This window comes from Diabrotica undecimpunctata, chromosome 3 (assembly GCF_040954645.1).
Source record: "Diabrotica undecimpunctata isolate CICGRU chromosome 3, icDiaUnde3, whole genome shotgun sequence".
Lineage (NCBI taxonomy): Eukaryota > Metazoa > Arthropoda > Insecta > Coleoptera > Chrysomelidae > Diabrotica > Diabrotica undecimpunctata.
The window spans coordinates 157877970-157897078 of record NC_092805.1 but is presented as its reverse complement, the minus strand read 5'-3'; the positions used below and the strand labels follow the sequence as shown (position 1 = coordinate 157897078).

The window sequence follows — 19109 nt, the reverse complement described above, 5'->3', positions numbered from 1 at the left end:
CCTTCTTCTAAGCCACTCCCTCATCCACGCATTTCTTTGTTTATTTACATCATCATCGATAGCTTCAGCGACCTCAGTTGCATTTGCAACAGTAGCTAAACAATTTTGAATCAATTTTCTTTTACTTGAATTCGTTTTGTACGAAACAAACACCCACTCCACACTATACTAGCATCAGGACTATACTTAGTAACTCTCCTCGTGTGAACGGTATCAAGAGTAGCGAGTAGAGTCGACTCTACTCGCTACTCTACTCTCCTCACAACTCTACTCGTGTAAACAAATCTTAACAGTTTTAATATGTATTATTCTTCTTAAGATGCTTATCTACTACGGATGTTGACGACTAACATGTCTATCGTCACTTAATTTGTTGCTGCTCTAAATAGTTTAGTGGTAGATAGTCTAAACAACTTTTTACAATTATATTATATTAGGATACTATGACAGAAAATTCCTCGTCTCAAACCTTGTGTGTCTCAGATATTCTATCTTGATCTGCTTCATAGACTTCTCTGTTGTTTACACGATTCACTCAGGAGATTGTTACCGTTCTTCTGTATCACAATATCTTAAAAGATTCTACTCGATAAAATTATTCTTCGCATAGTGTCTTAATAAGATATCGCATAAGATTCTATCCTGTAAAGAAGAACCGAAATACCTAGCACAGAAGAAGGCAGAGTCTGGATATGTGCAAACAAATTACAGGTTTAAAAAATTTATTCACCAAACACTGAAAAATACAATACTGATGCACTGCAAAACGACTCAACACCATTTGTATATTAGTTACGGCTTTTCTAAAAATTAACAAATCTGATCTACCTACTCCGGAGTCCAGAATACCTACCAAATAAATATGTCAATCAATAAAGTCAATGAAGCAGCTTATGAAGCAGACTGCATGATCAAAAGGAACAAAAAGAATACTCCATTGAGGTGGATAAATAACATCATTAATGCAGCACACAACAAGAAACAAGCATACCAAAAGCATTTTTATATGTATATTTTTTGTTCATTTAAATATCTCTCCTGAGTAGGTTGGATAGTACTTTGGATATTGTTACACGCAGCAAGAAGTTAAACAATGGCGCTGTGTCGGTTAGCATCATTATCATTCAGGGATGCTGACAGACACATAGCTATTCTTGTACCTTTCGCTGCACGCAGCAATATCCAAGTTGATCGCAGGAATCTTATAACCAAGTGTCTAACTTGTTAAATGAATAATATTCTAATAATAATTGAAGGAATATGATGATGTCACAAATCATATTTCATAATATAAAGAACATTTCATTATAACTGCAGAAGGGTATCGCAAATAACCTGAACAGCCAAGATGAACAGATATCGCTCTGGATATAGCTACGTGAAAAATATTGTTTGAGCCTATATCCAAAGGTGGATAGTTATAATTATTATTTATACCTACATCAGGAAAAAACTTTTTAGTTTGTAGATTAAATAACCTGTTTCTAATTATGAATTGCATGATCAAATTGTGTACCTTGTAAATATAATTCATATGCAAACTGTGCTAATGTTAACATTAGGTAAATGCATAACATATTTTTTGTTGCATAAAATACTTAATTACCAATTAAAATCATTACCTTATGACTTTTTTCACCTAATTAGCAGACAAACAATAAATTATAATACCAATTATTTTTTAGAACGATTTATAGAACTTAATGCATGTGATTAAACTATTTCTTAGGAAAATATTTACACAGATATTTACATTAGTTTATGGTGCTCTCACCGTTAAATGACATGGACGAAAATAACGAAGAAAGTAGAAATATAAACGAAATAAATATTTCAGTTGCATGGGGACATATAGCAGGTGAGTTTTCCATCACTTTTAATTTAATTTAATTATTTATATATTGTGAAAGAGAAGGGAAGATTATTACAGAAATAAAAAAAATGCAATAAAAGTGGTTACCTAAAAATTGCATAGTACATAAACAGAAATATCCATACAAAAATGTTACATTAAATTATTGTATTAAAAACATGTATCTACATAAGAATTTATTAAAACTTTTAATGATCTGGTAAATATTCGGTTTGAAAATGTTCTTTATAATAAATGCTGTTTAAAATAAAGGAATGAATGAACATGAATGAACATCATAATAATATATTATGTTGTTCACTTTCATGATCAGAATCACTATCGTCATCGCTGGAATCATTTAAATCAATCCTTATCTCTTCAGTAATTACATCTATAGGATACTAATTGCCAAGTAGTTATTTTAACTTGGTAACTTGATAATATGTTCATACCCTTTTTTTTCAGTTATCTGTACTTATTTTGGCAAATTCTTGTTATATCAATACTTTTACTGCTCTTAAAACGGTTTTGTGTTCAAACCGTTTCTATAGGATTAAGTTTGGGTGATATAGTAAAAGTTTTAAGGAAATATGTCCAAATTCTTGCAGTAACTTGTTAAATTTCGTTTTCTACCATTTTGTTGCAGTTTCGCAACTTTCGTAAACTATTAGATTGAATATTTAATGGAAATGTTCCTAATTTGGTTAGTTCCTAGTCTGCTAAAGAGGACAGTCCTGTTTTCGCTAGAAGGCAGCACTTCTGACCGTTTTTTATTATTATAACTTTTTATAATCGCCTTTTTTACGTTTTTACTTCCCTTTCTATAAATAGATTTTACATTTTTTATGTCATAATATCCATACTCAATTCGAAGGGAAGAAACCAGCTTGTTCTAGACTGAACGTATATATTCAGACTCATTTTATAATGTCTTCATATGGTATATAGAGGTCATCGTATGTGCAGAAAACAACACCATTTAAATCTCAAATCTTTCACAATCCTGAAGACAGTCCACTCGTGCGACTCTTCAAGACTATTTTGAAAAATTCTGCTTCAATGATTCACCACAACCTTCAGTCTCACGAAAATGGTAAATTGTACATCTAGTGAATAGTATACGTCCCACTTCAGCAGCTTCGCTCACACTTTTTTAATATTGGTTCGATTATTTTCAAGAAAAAGTGATTATATATATTTTAAACTCTTTGTAAGCTATTCCCTTGAACTTTCACAGTATTGACAAAGTGTATTACAGCTAACCGTCTTCATCCTATAAAATAGTTTTTAATACGCGTACTCGCAAAGTTCTTTATGATATTGGAAAATATGAGACTGAAAACTTGTTTTAAATCTAGTGGTTATAAATTCTCGTAAATAATTCTTATTAGTTCTTTGTATGTTCCTAATTACTTAATAAGTACGGTTTTAAAGATAAAACAGTCTCCGTTACAGCAAATTTCATCTATTGATTAAGGGATTAATACAATATTTTGTGGTTTCAATAAAAACTTTCTCCACAACTTGTTTAATATTGCAACGCCACTGCATTACTGTTTATAATTGTCTATATCATAAAAATTTTCGTGGAATTCCTCGCTACTGCATTTGAAACCAGCTTTAATTATTTATTTATTTACTTTATCCGAATGAACAAATTGTTTATTTTTGCAACTAATTCTTAGGTTGTTTTAGTTAAAACCTGGGGAGAACCACATCACAAACATGTTCTTATGTTCCATGGAGTAGGAGATAACGCTGGCACTTTCGACAACTTGGTACCACTCTTACCAAGAAACTTCTACTACATCTGTACAGATTTTCCAAGCCATGGCAATTCTTCTCATCTTCCACTCAGTCTACCGATAAATTCTAATGATTTCCTTTTCGTGGTAAAAATGATAATGGATTATTTTAATAAAGATAAATACATTTACATCGGGCACAGCATGGGAGGTCTAATTGGCTTCTGGATTTGCAAAATATATCCCGAGAGGTTCGAAAAATTTATATCCCTAGATGGGTCCCACTTCTTCACTATAGAAGGTAAGGACAGCGTAAACTACCTGAAAGTAATAATCTCGAAGCAGGAGAAAATGCTACAGTATTTATTACAAAGGAAAGGTTTGGAGTATACGTATGATGAAATTGCTGAAATTGTTAGTACGAGACGATATGGTGACGAAGTTTTAACTAAAAAAGCAACTGAACCGCTGTTAAAACGATGTCTAGAACCAACAGGTAAATTGATTTTATTTATTTATTTTAACCATGGTACGGCCAATCACTTTTATTAACTACATTATTTTGTAAAACTAAAAAAATATGTATAAATATAAAAATAATGAAAAAATATAGAAAAAATATGGAGCTACTGAACTTATAAAATTCGAGCTTCACCATTGCTCTACACGTGTTTCGAGTTTTCACCTCTCATCAGGAACACTTGTGGTATCAAAGACTTGTTTTTAAAACAAAATGCAATCATGTTCTTTCACTTCAATGTCTTTTTTTTACCTAAAGGGTACAAAAGATGGTGGTTTCTCTATGAAAGTGTAAACTGTAGATCTATTGTTGGAATAAAAACTTATTTTATTATAGTCCAACAGCTTCCAGTAAGTTTAAATTTGCAGTGATCCTTTCCCAAGTTAACATGCTCCTTTTCTAACTTGGCTGCACCGTACTGAAGACGACCGATAGTCAGAAATACGTATATACGGTTACCTTCCATCTTATACACATATTTGGTTATATTTTTTTCTTTGTTGCGAGCTATGTCGATACTACTAACTTGTGAAACAATGACAAGCCTTAAAAAGGTAAAAGTGAGAGAGATATTTGACTTTGAATGTTAAAAATAATATTATAAAATCCAGTAACAACTTTTGCTGTTTTAGTTTAGATATGTCGATGCATCATGCACTATGTAACTATATCATCATCATCATTATCATCAATGGCGCTACAACTCGTCGTGAGTCTTTGCCGCGTTTACTATTGCCTTCCATGTTTGTCGGTTCTGTGCCAGTAATTCCCATTGTCGTACTCCCATTTTCTCCAGATCTTCTTTGACTGCATCTTTCCACCTTTTTCTAGGCCGCCCTACAGACCTTCTTCCCTCTGGCCTTTCCCAGAACACATTGTTAATAAGGAGATTGTCGTTACTGCGTATCTCATGCCCTGCCCATCTGAGTCTATTGGTCTTTATATATCTGACTAAATTTTCTTTTCCGAATAGAGACTCTAGCTCGTTATTGTATTGTATATTCGTTTGTCACGCTGTCTCTGCAAGGATCATATATCATTCGAAGAATACTATGTAACTATAGCTACAACAATATTAATAAAATTACTCCAAACTTGAGAAAAAACACCGTCTTTATTAAAAAACAAAAATGTGGCTTGTTACATTATTATATTAATAGTAAATACCCAAAATCTTGTTTAACCAGCTCAGTGACCTCATCAGCGGCATCAGGGCTAACATCCTCTCATAAACTATTATAGAAGGGATGATACACTGAAGGTATGCAGGGTAATAATGATCTCACATTTTCGAGTGACTTTTTTGCAATCCAATGAGCTCAATATACTTCTGTAGTAAATCAAACACAGAAAGCACATTTGGACGTCCCTTCTTGACAACAGTAACGGGGTTGTAGGTACCATTCACAGAATGCTTAATGCAAAATGCTTTTCTGTTATCGTTCTTGAATAAAGAGGAAAAAACATTGGAAAAATCCAAAGAGTGCTGGTCATCAGTGCGAGTACTCTAGAGTAGTTGTACATTAAGGAAATCTTCCTGCTTCATAACAGTTAAATTGAAGGGCTTATTTTTATTAGTAATTGTTGCATAGCCTTAGACTTGTGTAAGTTAAGTCGCTATAATATTTTTTTTTCTGATTTTGCTGACTCCATTTGGATATTAATTTCGACTTGCATGTCTTGCAAGTGTTTGATTTTGGCAACTTGAATCCAATATTATACTCGGTACAGAATATATTATGGTAAGTATGCTCCTTAACTGGCTCAATTCACGCTTCTTTACACCAAGGGACGATCCGAATAGAGACTGGCTATATTCATGTTATAGTCCAGGTAAAGTTTATTCATGTTCTCTTCTCGACAGTAGTGACTTTGATACTGTGGAATCGAATGTATGTGGTTTTTAACACTTAGTATTTCCGAATCATATATTTTGTACACACTGTTTGTATGCTTTTCTCTGTTTTCTCTTTCTGGCACTAGATTTCCTTCTATCTTCTTAAGAACAATTTTATTTACTCTGCCATTAGAAGCTTGAAGTCCATGGATATTTAAAAATTCTGTTTTACAGATACATTTAGTTTCACCATTAACATTAATGGAGTAGACTGCATTGTTTTTCTATGGAAGCCCTCCTGTATGCTGATGACCTCCTAATATGGGCATCAAGTAGCAGTCTGAGAGCGCCCGAGGGAGTAATGAACCAGGCTCTGAAAAATCTAGAAAAATGGGCGGATAAAAACTGCCTAACAGTCAGTACAACCAAAACCGTATATTAAGTACTTAGCCTTTCAACAAAACAGACTGCTGTCAAGCTGACGTATAAAGGAGTTGATATGGAAAGACAGGACGTAACAAAATACTTGGGGGTGTACATAGATAAGAAAATGACGTGGAAACCTCAAATCGACGACATTGTAGAGAAAGCCACAAAGAGATGTCGACTGCTCAAACGTCTCACAGCAACAAAGTGGGGCGCCACGCAAGATGTCCTGGTAGCAACATACAAAACCTATGTCCGGCCGATATTAGAATATGGGAGTGAAGCTACAATAACTGCGAGTAAAAACACCACCTCCAAGCTTGAAGTCGCCCATAACACTGCCCTTTGCGTCATCACCGGTGCTCCAAAATCAACACCGATTACATCAATGGAAGCCCAGACCGGTATTGAACCAATACAATGCCGCAGAGAGCAACACGCGTTAACCTTCTGCGAAAAGCAAAGACGAATACTTCCACAAAAATGGGACGAATATAGACAAGCAGCCTTACGTCTTAAAACACAAACCACTCCGCTTACAGTAGCAAACCAAATCATGGAAAAATATCACATTGTCCTGTCGGAAGCCGCCCCCTTCCCAGCGCAAACCACAGTGGCCCTCTGTCTACCAAACACAGAATTACTGCTTGAAAACCATAACGACCCGAAGCACTTCTCGTCAGACATTGCCCTAAGGAAAGCCGCCCTAAGGAAAGCCGCCCTAGAGACGATACACACCAAGTACCCAGCACATGAGTGGCTCCACATCTACTGCGATGGATCCTCGATGCCGGACTCGGGAAGAACAGGAGTAGGATATGTGCACCAACTGTGCCAAAACAATATCTTGCCGCGTCCAACTATCGAACTTAATGGAAAAAGGGTGGCTGATTACTCTACAATGGATCCCTCGTACACATCAGCAAAGTCCACCATTAGAAGAGGAATCAAAGCGAAGATAAAAGAGCAGCAAATACAAGCCGGTGCTGGAAAATCTTGGGCCCACCTAATAGAGTCACCAATCTCTCGCAATTTGCCGAGACCCATTAGTGTAGCCGTATTCAGAACAACTACGGGGCATGACTACCTGGCCTCCCATCTACATCGCATCGGCGTCCGCGAAAATGACAACTGTTCACTATGTGATCAGCTCCAGATGGATGCTGCTCACCTTCCAGAGTGCCCAGCCCTGAAAACAGACCCACCCGAGGAGGATGAAGATCGCCTACGAGAAACGGCTCGTCTATACTGGTCAGCGCGCCACCAAATGGCTAACATGCCAAGGGTGGGCGTTGGCTAGTAAGTAAGTAAGTAAGTAAGCATTGTTTTTCTATGCGATTCTTGATGTTTTTGCTTCTTTCTGTAGAACCTTTTCTTCTTAACACTATCTATACATCCGAATAACTAGCTATTTTGTAACTCCCATGAACCAAGGTTCCAAAACTCAAATTTTTCTTTTTGATCTTGAATAACAGTATTCATTTCTTTGTCTCCATCGACTTGTTGAAGTTTTGTCGGGTGTATTTGGTTTTGTCCTTTTTCTTGACGGACCTTGTACATTGTCCTACAACCAAATGCAATAATATAACAAGTCATGTCACAAGCCACTACAATCATACTTTAATCTTGAATGGAAATAATGTGACAAGCCACATTTAACAAAAAAATTACATACCACTGTATTTTCATCACTTAAGTCATTTCTAGATTGTACACATAGTCCGGATCACGGTCACTATTATCAAACGTCGACTCAACTTTAGTATTTTTCTTGATAGAATCGTCAAAACTCACAGAAATATCCGAATCGCTTCCGCCCATGTTCTCCATTTTGATGTGGCTTGTCATTATGTCGAGTAGATACTAAGACAAATTAGACCTATGCAATAGTGTTCTTCTTCTTCTGGTTCCTATCCGTTTTGGATGTTGGAAATCATATTGGCAATCATGACTTTGCTCGCTGCGGCTCGAAACAGCTCCGTTGAGGTTTTCTTAAACCATGTTCTTAAATTCCGCAGCCATGATATTCTCCTTCTACCGGGTCCTCGCTTACCTTTGACTTTACCTTGCAATATAGACTGCAGCAGGGAGTAACGGTGCTGATTTCTCATAACGTGTCCCAGATATTGCAATTTTATGCGTTTGATCGTAAACACAATCTCTGGTTCCTTCTTCATTTTTTCTAGAACTTCCTTGTTCGTGATCCTTGCTGTCCATGATATTCTCAGCATTCTTCTATAAAGCCACATCTCAAATGCTCAAATGCAATAGTGTTACCATAGGTTTATCGCGCCATCTACTAACGAAGCACATAAATAAATTTTTAGTAGCTTGCTATACTATTACTTTAACCGAGCATAGCATTAACTCGTTTTGAACTTATATCTGGCTTGTCATTGTTTCACATTAAGCCCTTCATATATATAATTATATACATATTTATATTTGTATTATTTTAGGTAATGGCACATACTATTATACAACAGATCTACGTGTTTTCTTTATGGTTGGTCCCCTTCAAGACATTAACTATGCGCGAGACCTATTAAAAATGCACTCTTTCTCCTGTCCCGTTCTAATGGTCTTGGCGAAAATGAATCAGCGACTTTTAAAAGATTATAAACCCACAGTTGAACAATTATTAAAAACTGAAAATATAACTACTGTTTTTGTGGATGGAAAGCACGACGTTCATAATAACAGACCGGAATTGGTAGCACCTCATATTATAAATTTTTTACAAACTAATTCCAAATTATAAGTTTCAGATTACAAGAAAGTTGTTTTCTTTAAAATTTATTATTTATTTGTGTTATAATTTTTTCAAAGATTGATATTTGTAGGTAATAAGTACAGCAGCATTTATAAATGAATATCTATTTCTCTTGGCCACGCCATAAAAACGACTTTACTGATTTCGTTCATTTTTTTTTAAGTTTTCTAATAGAAAATTAGGAAAATCTTTAAAAAACTCATTGAAAAAATAAAATTTCAGAAAACTTAACGATTATTTCAATTGCGCACGTTTAAAATTTTTGCGTTTGATGGTTGGCACGATACAAATGAATTTTAGCAGTTACATTGGTCAGTTGAATTTATTGAGTTCTAACTGTACTGCCTAAAGAAATATGGTTAATACTACATTGTATATCCACAGCCTGGACAAAGCACAAAGAGACACATGATAGACTAAACCAATATCTCAACCTCTAGATGATCCAACTACCAGAAACAACCAAAAGCGACAAACACTTTTTAAAATAGTAATATTAAAAACATATTAAAATAGAATATTATAATTCCTTTTCTATAACTTGAAAAATTTTTAGGGACGACTATGTCTTCCCAAATGTTTTAACACAAAAAGTTCAACGCCGGTTATTTAGAACGAAGATATTTTCCCACGAACACTATTATCAATGAAACCGAACACGTATTGACCATTTAGTGATTTACGAATAGAAAAGTATCAAACTTTTACTGCCATTTTATTTTCATTAAAAATTGTCATGTTTTATTAGTTTTTTATTGGACCACACACACTGAAGGCTACAGACCTATATAATAAACACCAAATGCACCATTATTATTATATGTTCTCGTATATGCTTGTGAAAGAGATATTAAAATGTCGAAAAAAAAAACAACGTGAAACCATAAATTTACTTATATAATTAGCGAACAAAGGGATATGGTATTAAAAAGTATCGTACTATGTAGTACAATTTTTTATTTATAATATTTTACTAAATTTTGTGATTACTAAGTTCTAATATTCGACAAATGCCGCGATCCAAATTGGGCTCTTAGTACCTTGATGAGCTGTATAGATGTCGCAAGCTCTCACTCCCTTTCTTTCTCTCACATTTACTTCCTGACTCTGCCTCTCTTGATCTCTCTCTCTCTCTCTCTCTCTCACTAGGACTAGCTCTCTTTGTGAAATGTTGGAGGTTTCTGTGTTTCAGCTTTAGCAATTTGAGGACTAGATTTCTACAAGATATAGTTTTTTTTTTCATTATACATTATAACTTGTTTTTGCCCGAATCTTTTCCACAAAGACTGGTTTAAAAAGTTTAAAAAAAGGTTAAACCACAAAATGCAACAACTATAGAATAATGGCGTAGATAACACATGCAAGTAAAACCTTTCTTCAGGAAATCCACAACATATTAGACCAGTTTACCGCCACATAAGTACCTCTTGAATAAGCTGGATTTGTAAAGGGAAGGGACATAGTAGAACAAATTAATCTACGCCAATTTATCGAAAAATTAAGAGAATACAATGTCCCTATGTATCTTTATTTCGTGAACTTTCCGATTCACCCAATTAAACTACTACAAAGTTTGTATGAATGTGTGGAAAAGTATTTATTGCTTATTTAAATATTTTGTTTTATTTTTACAATACATTTGCTTACACGTTAAAACATGATTACCGCCCGCGTCATGGCAGATCTTATTTCTTTACTTCGGCGAGGAGGACGAGTTTAGACGCTGTTCTTCTTACCTGACACCTATAACACTCAAAAGGGGAAAGTGTGTTTCCTTTGTGCTGATATTAATTTATGAGTTTTGTCAATCGATTTTTTTCTTATTTACAATCATATATATTTCTTCGGTTTTAATCATCAATATAAACTGTATCTGCTACCTAAACAATGAAAAATATATATTCTATGCGCTGAAAAACTAGTATATCCATCAGACAAGGTTGCATATTAACGCCAAGGTTATATCACCTATATAGTCAACATATAATCATACTAAATCTATATGAATAGAAAGGAGACATTTCAGTGAGTGGAATCAGGGTGTCCAATCTTCGATTTGCCGATGACACATTGTTTATGGCCTAAAGTGAGGAAGAGCTAACATTGATACTCGATAAACTAAAAAGAGTTAGCGGAGAACATGGCCTAAGAATTAAGAAAAGCAAGATAATAATTATTGTCGATACAACAACACAATAGAAATTCAAAACAATGCTCGATATGAAATAGAGAAAAGTTTCATTTATTGACATATAACACGTGCCATCAATATACATACCAACCTGGTAAATCTACGGACTCGGCGTTGGATGATCTAAATAGGTTTATCTGAAAGTCAATAGTCTCAAAATAGAATAGTAATATTCATTCTGGTTAAAGCAACCATCAAAGCCACTGCCGGTGGAGGCTGTCCACAAGGAGGAGTTCTGTCACATCTACTTTGGGCAACCTTGATAGATGATCTTCTCAAAAATCTGTCCTCAAAAGACTTTTGCTGTCTATGATCCGCTGACGATATTGCAATTGTTGTCAAAGACAAATTTGCCCAAGTTGTATCTGGGAGAATGCAAGTAGCCCAAGAGAATATAGTTGATAACTGATGTATACAAAAGAGACTGACAGTCAATGCTCAGAAACACACAAATCATTACCTTCACAAAGAAGGGCCTTACAAGGCCTGAAACCACCAGTGATGAAAGGAACAGAGTTGCCAAATAAACAAAGTATCTAGCGGTATATTTTGATCATAGGCTTACATGGAATACTCACATACTAAAAACTACAGAGAAAGCTACTATATCTTTGGGCAGATGTAGAAGGATGTGTGGTAATAATTGGGGGCTTAACCACCAAATGACCTTTTGGTTATACACAAGGGTTATTAGACCAATAATAACCTATAGGTCTGTGACGTAGTGGACAAAGACATAGCAAGTGGGAGCAATAAGGCTGCTAGGTAATACACAAAGGCTAGCATGTCTCTGTAGTACGAAAGTAATAAAAACAACTCCTATAGCGGCGTTGAAAGTCCTGAAAGCAGATCTCATAATGAGGCAACTCATAGATGTAACAGCTACGAGATATAGCTTTGACAATAATTTTAAAATTATATACCATGCAAGGAAAACTGGAAGGAAGGTGTACCCATACAAGCAGAAGCTACGTGGTACATTGATGGCTCAAAAACATGTGATAGTGTAGGAGCCGGTATAGTAGGAAAAAAGCAAGGGATTTATTTCCCGGTAAGTCTATTTTCCAGGTGGAAATAACGACAATCCATCACAGATAGCCAGGCAGCGCTTAAGGTACTCAATTTATGCAAACTCAAACAAGGCTCATTAATGTCATTTATTGGAGCCATCTGCGTTTTTGCAAAGGGAGTAACAAGAACAGCTACAAAAAAAGTGGATATTAAGTCTCTGGAACGGTGGAAAAATTCACCAGGACAAAGAAAGGCGAAACAGTATAAAACATTCGCCAAAATTTACATCAGACCCAATAAGCATAGACATTAAGACAGTCAAAGCCATAGGTCTGTTAACAGGGCACTGTAAGCTGAATAAGTAGTTAAAGCTGATAAGATTGACAGATAATGACCCATGCAGATCCTGTCACTTAGAGGAAGAAACAGTGCAATACCCTGACAAATGTGCGGTTCTTTGCATTAGGTAAAGAAAACCAACCAGCAAAGAGCAGCATGGAAGGTTCACTCTGGAAGCTATTAGACCTTTTAACAAGGTTGAGCCTAGAGAATGTAACCTGGGTTTGGAGGACCACAATAGATCTGGAAAAGTTGCAGAGGAATAGGCCAAATGCCACCTCATTAAATCTATTTATCTACATGTGCCGATAATATGAAGAGATTAGTAGTTCAAGGAAAGATACTGAGAAAAGTATAGGTCCCGGTGCAAAAAGGAAAACCGCCCATGAATAATTAGGAGAAACGACGATATTAATGGATTGAATGAAGGGTACGATATTGTAAGATATGTTCAGGGACTAAATAGAAAATACAAAATCAACAAAGAAACTATAACAATAGAAGCCGATAGGAAGACGAAACCAAGGAAGACCTAGAACGAGATAATTGGATGAACCTGAAAACTATGAATGTAAGACAGTAAAGGAGAAGAGCACAATAGAGATCTGAATTAAAGAGCATAGCCAGACATAAAAGAAGTCGATGGCGATAACCAACCCGAGAGACAGCGTAAAAATAGCAATACGTTCCCTAAAAAAACCAAACATTTACAATCACTACGCATCTGTTAGGATTGATTGTAAGGAGGGAAATGTTTAACGTATATGTCCTATTTTATGGTTATAATTTAAATGGAAATATGGAGTAAATTTTAATGACCAAAACAGATAATAAGTACCTAAACACCGAAATGAAGAAGAATTTTGATCTGGATGTCTATACGTCATACAGAAAGTTTTTCAAACATCGTTCATTCCCAATTATATAGTCAAATATAAAAATAAAGCTAGGTAAAAATATCCCCCCGTAAATTCCAATCCGTATCTGATGAAATTAGGATCCATGACGGACCCTGTACAACCGTAATTATTCATTTTTCTGCATCGAAGAGTCCAATCGTCATTCAAAATATTACCAGTACAACAAATCAAACTCATCTTCGACCCAACAAAGGAACATCTTCCTATCCCGAAATAAAACCAACACATCGAAACAAACCAACCCACCACACACAATCCTTAATTCTTTTTTTCATAAGGTCCAATATCGATAGTCAGGGAGTCCATCGAGCCCCCGAGGTGAACAATATATGATAAATAATCTTGGTAAAAAATATATGATCGAAATAAATGCCTAGATCGACTGCGGCGATGCCGCTTCTTCGTGAGTTTGAGAAAGATTGATGTATTAAGTGAAGGTTGGAGCGAGATGGGATATCGAAGAATAATGACTTTATTGATGTGTCACAGCCTGTAATGTTCACAGTAGATGTGCTCCGTGGCTGGTTGTCGGCAGTACTCGATAGTATTTGAGCAAAAAGTCAAAGAAAAATGTAGGACTTTAATTTTATCCATTAAACAAAAGCGGGCTATGTTTGTAAACTAAAATTTAGTTGTGGGTATTTAAGTACTTACAGCTTGTTTAAATAATTGAGAGAATAGTATAAACTCAGATTTACACTCATAATGCTACTGAAAACTCACCAGATTTTTCTTTTTTATGTCCACATTTATTTTATTAATTACTAAATACCTTAGTAGCGGTAGAGTGGTATACTCAACTGTTTTTTGTTCCTTTTGTCTTTTTCCGTAAAGAAATATTAAATAAATGTACTAATATAAATAGGTTGATTTTGTGATGTGACTAGATTGATTATTATGGCGATCCTCCTAGAAAAAACCTGCTCTAAAATGATGTCCGCTCCAGTATACCGGGTATGTCAAAAGAAGCTGGATGAGCCAATATTTCACGAAATTTACATTGGATCGAAAAACTGAAAAACACGTTTCAATATTTTTTTAAAATCTATCAAATGACTCTAAACACGACCCCCAATCCCACCCTTGGGTTGGGCGGTGTGCAACTTTGAAATATTTGATAGAAACCCCTATTTTTTATTACAGATGCTGATTCCAAAAGCTTAGTTCAGCTAAACACAACTCCCATAAAAACAAACATTATTCAAGTATACGCTCCTACAGCGGACGCCCCAGAAGAAATCATAGAAGAATTTTACAATGACCTTACTAATATTGTCAAAAGGATTCGGAAAAACGAAATAATACTAATAATGGGAGACTTTAATGCCAAAGTTGGCAAAGGACAAAGTGGAAATTTAGTGGGATCCTTTGGTCTAGGGGAACGTAATGAACGCGGAGACCGTTTGATTGAATTTGCAACTGAAGAACAGCTCGTAGTGACAAACACCTTTTATGATCTTCCTCCAAGACGACTATATACGTGGAAATCTCCCCAGGATACTCCAGATCACACAGTACGAAATCAAATAAACTATATTCTTATTAACAAACGATTTAGAAACTCTATAACATCTGTTAAAGCGTACCCGGGATCCGACATAAATTCGGACCACAATCCACTTATCGCCAAAATGAAACTTAGTTTAAAGAAAGTTCAAAGACCAAAAATTATGAAGTACGATATTAACCAACTGAAAAATAAAACAGTAAAGGAAAAGGTACAAAAACGCCTAAAAGAAAAGACGTGGGCTCGTACAGAAAAACCATGGGCCCGTACAGAAACAGATAACACAGATGTAGAACTAGAAAATTTGCACAAAGTAAGTCAAGAAATAACAGAAAAATACTTAAAACCTGAAAGAACAAATAAAAAGGAATGGATGACGGAGGAGATTCTATGTATGATGGAAGACAGAAGAAACGCTAAAGATAATAAGAATTACTACAACAACATAAATAACGAAATAAAAAGGGCTATTAAAATAGCAAAAGAAAATTGGTTTAGCTCGAAGTGTACAGAGATAGAGTCATTACAACAAAAACATGATTCATTTAACCTCCATAAAAAGATTAAAGAAGCGGCAGGCTTATATAAACACAAGAACACTGGATTCCTGACAGATAATCAGGAAAACATAGTACTGGAAATAGAGCATAAAAGAGATATTTGGATCAAATACGTGGAAAAAACTTTTGAAGATATACGAAGTAACACTGGTATTACAACAAACACCAATTGCGAATCTGGACCACCATTTACAGTCGAAGAAGTAAAATATGCCATCAAAAGCACCAAAGATGGTAAAGCAGTAGGCCCTGATAATTTTCACTCAGAATTCTTAAAACTTATGGACTATGATGGCATAAAATGGTTGACAAATATATTTAACAGTATATATGATACGGGCGTGGTTCCCCAAGAGTGGTTAGTGTCAACTTTTATAAATCTTCCAAAAAAACCCAATACGAGAAAGTGCGAAGACTATAGAATTATAAGCCTTATGAGCCATTTACTTAAAACATTTCTAAAGGTCATCCACAAAAGAATATATACAAAATGTGAGGAACAACTAACAAGAACACAATTCGGATTTCGTGATGCTCTGGGAACACGGGAGGCCCTTTTTGCTGTACAGGTGCTATTTCAGAGATGCAGGGATGTGAATTGTGATATATACGTATGCTTTATAGATTACCAGAAGGTATTTGACAGAGTAAAACATGACAAATTAATGACTCTAATGCAAGAAATTGGAATTGACAACAAATATCTTAGAATTATCAGAAACATTTACTACAATCAAACGGCCAAAATCAAAATAGAAGACCAGTTAACTGATAAAATTGCAATAGAACGTGGAGTACGACAGGGCTGTATTTTGTCTCCATTGTTGTTCAATATTTATTCTGAATGGGTATTTAAGGAAGCTTTAGACGGTTGTGCGAAAGGAATACTAATAAACGGTGAATGGTTGAATAACATTAGATATGCAGATGACACTATAGTTTTTGCCGATAATCTGAATGACTTACAGATATTAACAAATCGCATAACAGAAGTCAGCAACAGATACGGACTAGCTCTTAACATAAAGAAAACCAAATTTATGACAATTAGTAAAAAACCAATACTAAACGCTCAACTTACAATCAACCAACAGAATATCGAAAGAGTCGAGCAATATACATATCTAGGCACCAATTTAAATAGCCAATGGGACCACTCAACAGAAATTAAACAGCGAATAATAAAAGCAAAAGCAGCATTCGTTAGAATGAGAACTATTTTCAACAGTCGAGACATATCATTAAAAACAAAATGCCGTCTATTGAACTGCTACATATTCACAGTTCTGCTCTACGGAATGGAAGCATGGACACTGACTGTTGCATCTATGAATCGGCTCGAAGCTTTCGAAATGTGGTGTTATAGGCGCATCTTACGTATATCCTGGGTTGACAGAGTTACTAATGTGGAGGTCCTGCGTAGAATGGGGAAAGAATGTGAAATTCTCATGACCGTCAAAACTAAAAAGTTGGAATATCTAGGTCATGTAATGAGAAATCAAGAACGTTACGGCCTTCTCTAGCTGATTCTCCAAGGGAAAGTGAATGGTAAGAGAGGACCGGGAAGAAGACGCATTTCCTGGCTTCAAAATTTGCGAAAGTAGTATAACACGACTACCACTGAACTGTTCCGCGCTGCAATAAGCAAAGTGAAGATAGCCGTGATGATCGCCAACGTCCGGAACGGATAGGCACTTTAAGAAGAAGAAGATTCCAAAAACTGTATGCCACAAAAATATAGTGCCATAAAATTTATACAATGGTTACAAATGGTTACAATTAGGAAGAAATCAATTTTTTCTATGAAAATTTTGAAAAAACCATTGAACGACCCATCGGAAAATTTTACGACCCACAAAGTAGTTATATAACAATATAACTACCTAAGAAAGTTGGGAGTCAATGTAGAACAATAAAACTCACAACTCTCTTTGTTAGGCCTCGTGTAACTCATTCTCAGTTTGGATGGGACAAATAAACCAAGATATTGGAGTATTTTTTTTGTAATTTTTTGTGCATCAAGTTGACTCCAGCAGAATAATCTTCGCCTGTAAAGAAAAATTTAACTTGAAAAAGAGTTTTTTCTTTCAGAGTAGCTCATCTTATGAACAAGAAAGAATATCATTATTAATTATGGTAGGCTGGGGTGATAGGAAAACGTCATACTCGGAAGCAAGAGATATTTTCAGTAATACTTTTCTAATTGGAATGGATCCTGTCTCTTAGTGAAGAGAACAGTTAGAAGATTTTAAGCTACAAGATCTGTGAAAAACCGAGCTAAATTAGGAAGACCAAAGTTAGCAAAAAAGGAAGAAAAGCTTAACTGACCAAGCTCAAGAAATTGATACATTTTCAGTCTGCATATTTCCGAAAAGTAATAGATTGCATCCTGACAAAATGACACTTCATGACCTAAATGAAGATTATCCAGACCTACCGACGTTTAGAATTTTGTGAGGACATGATGTTTAGGATAGATCAAGATCCAGACTTTCTTTACAACTGTGTATTTTTAGATGTAGCAACATTTCAAGTAACCGGTAATTGTAATCCGCATAATTGCGATTGTGCAGATGAGAATCCTCAATGGATATAAGATAGCAAAACCGAATATCCACAGAAATTAAACGTTTTAATCATTTAATAGGGCCATTCTGCTTCTACAGTAATTTTAGTACTCAAATGTATGAAAACATGTTTCGAAATGAAATAACTCCAGCTGGCGATATCTTGGAGCATGTTTAGGTTTACCTCATGGCGAGTGCATGGACGGAATGTTCGTAATTATTTAAACGAACATATTCCTAATCGTTGGTTTGGACGAAAAGATCCAATTGAATGTCCTACCAGGTTAGTAAATTTAACTCTACTTGATTTTTTCTTGTGGTGTTTCTTAAAAAATCGGTTTTAAGAAACGAAACCTCAAAATTTAGTTAAATTGCGACACAGGATAATTAATGTAGCCGCCCAAATACCTTTATAATACTTAAAAAAATTCATCCAATCTGTTTCCCATCGATTAGCTTACTGCCAAAAAGTAAATGGTGCACAATTTAAGCATTTTCTGCAATGAAGATATTTAAGCCAATCGTGAGAGGCTAAGAAAGTCACCTGAAATAAGCACTCTGTTAAGTTAGAGATATTTGGACTCTCTGAAAATAAGCACATCGATAAGTGGGGGCAAGGAAACTCACTAAAATCAAGCATCCCGAAAAGGGAGAGGCAAAGGGAATCATTAAGAACAAGCACCCAAAGGGACCAAAAAACTACTTCGTCCATGTCGTTGTTCGTCGGTTATGCTAAATGTAGTTTTTCGTAAAGTCAGATATAAAATCAAAGAAAGACGTGAAGGACTCATATTAGCTGTAGAAATACGTTCCGAAAAATCAGTTAAAGCTTATTACTTTTTCAAGTAAAATCCAAAC

The 19109-nt window shown here is 35.2% G+C and overlaps 2 protein-coding genes across 2 annotated transcripts in view; one reads left to right on the top strand and one right to left on the bottom strand.

Annotated features, from left to right (window-relative positions):
- The window catches only part of ft (cadherin-related tumor suppressor fat), a 761665-nt gene that overhangs the window by 188517 nt on the left and 554039 nt on the right, over positions 1-19109 (bottom strand). The gene's annotated exons all lie outside the window — the stretch shown is intronic.
- Positions 1659-9377, top strand: LOC140437650 (serine hydrolase-like protein). Its single transcript, XM_072527281.1, has 3 exons — positions 1659-1858; positions 3551-4096; positions 8843-9377. Exons 1-3 carry the CDS (start codon positions 1762-1764, stop codon positions 9142-9144), a joined length of 945 nt encoding a protein of 314 aa, XP_072383382.1. The 5' UTR covers positions 1659-1761; the 3' UTR covers positions 9145-9377.

Coding starts and splice junctions, on each gene's coding strand:
- LOC140437650 (XM_072527281.1), top strand. CDS start 1,762: ATGGTGCTCTCACCGTTAAATGACATGGACGAAAATAACGAAGAAAGT. Junction 1,859..3,550: donor TGCATGGGGACATATAGCAG/GTGAGTTTTCCA, acceptor AGGTTGTTTTAG/TTAAAACCTGGGGAGAACCA. Junction 4,097..8,842: donor ACGATGTCTAGAACCAACAG/GTAAATTGATTT, acceptor GTATTATTTTAG/GTAATGGCACATACTATTAT.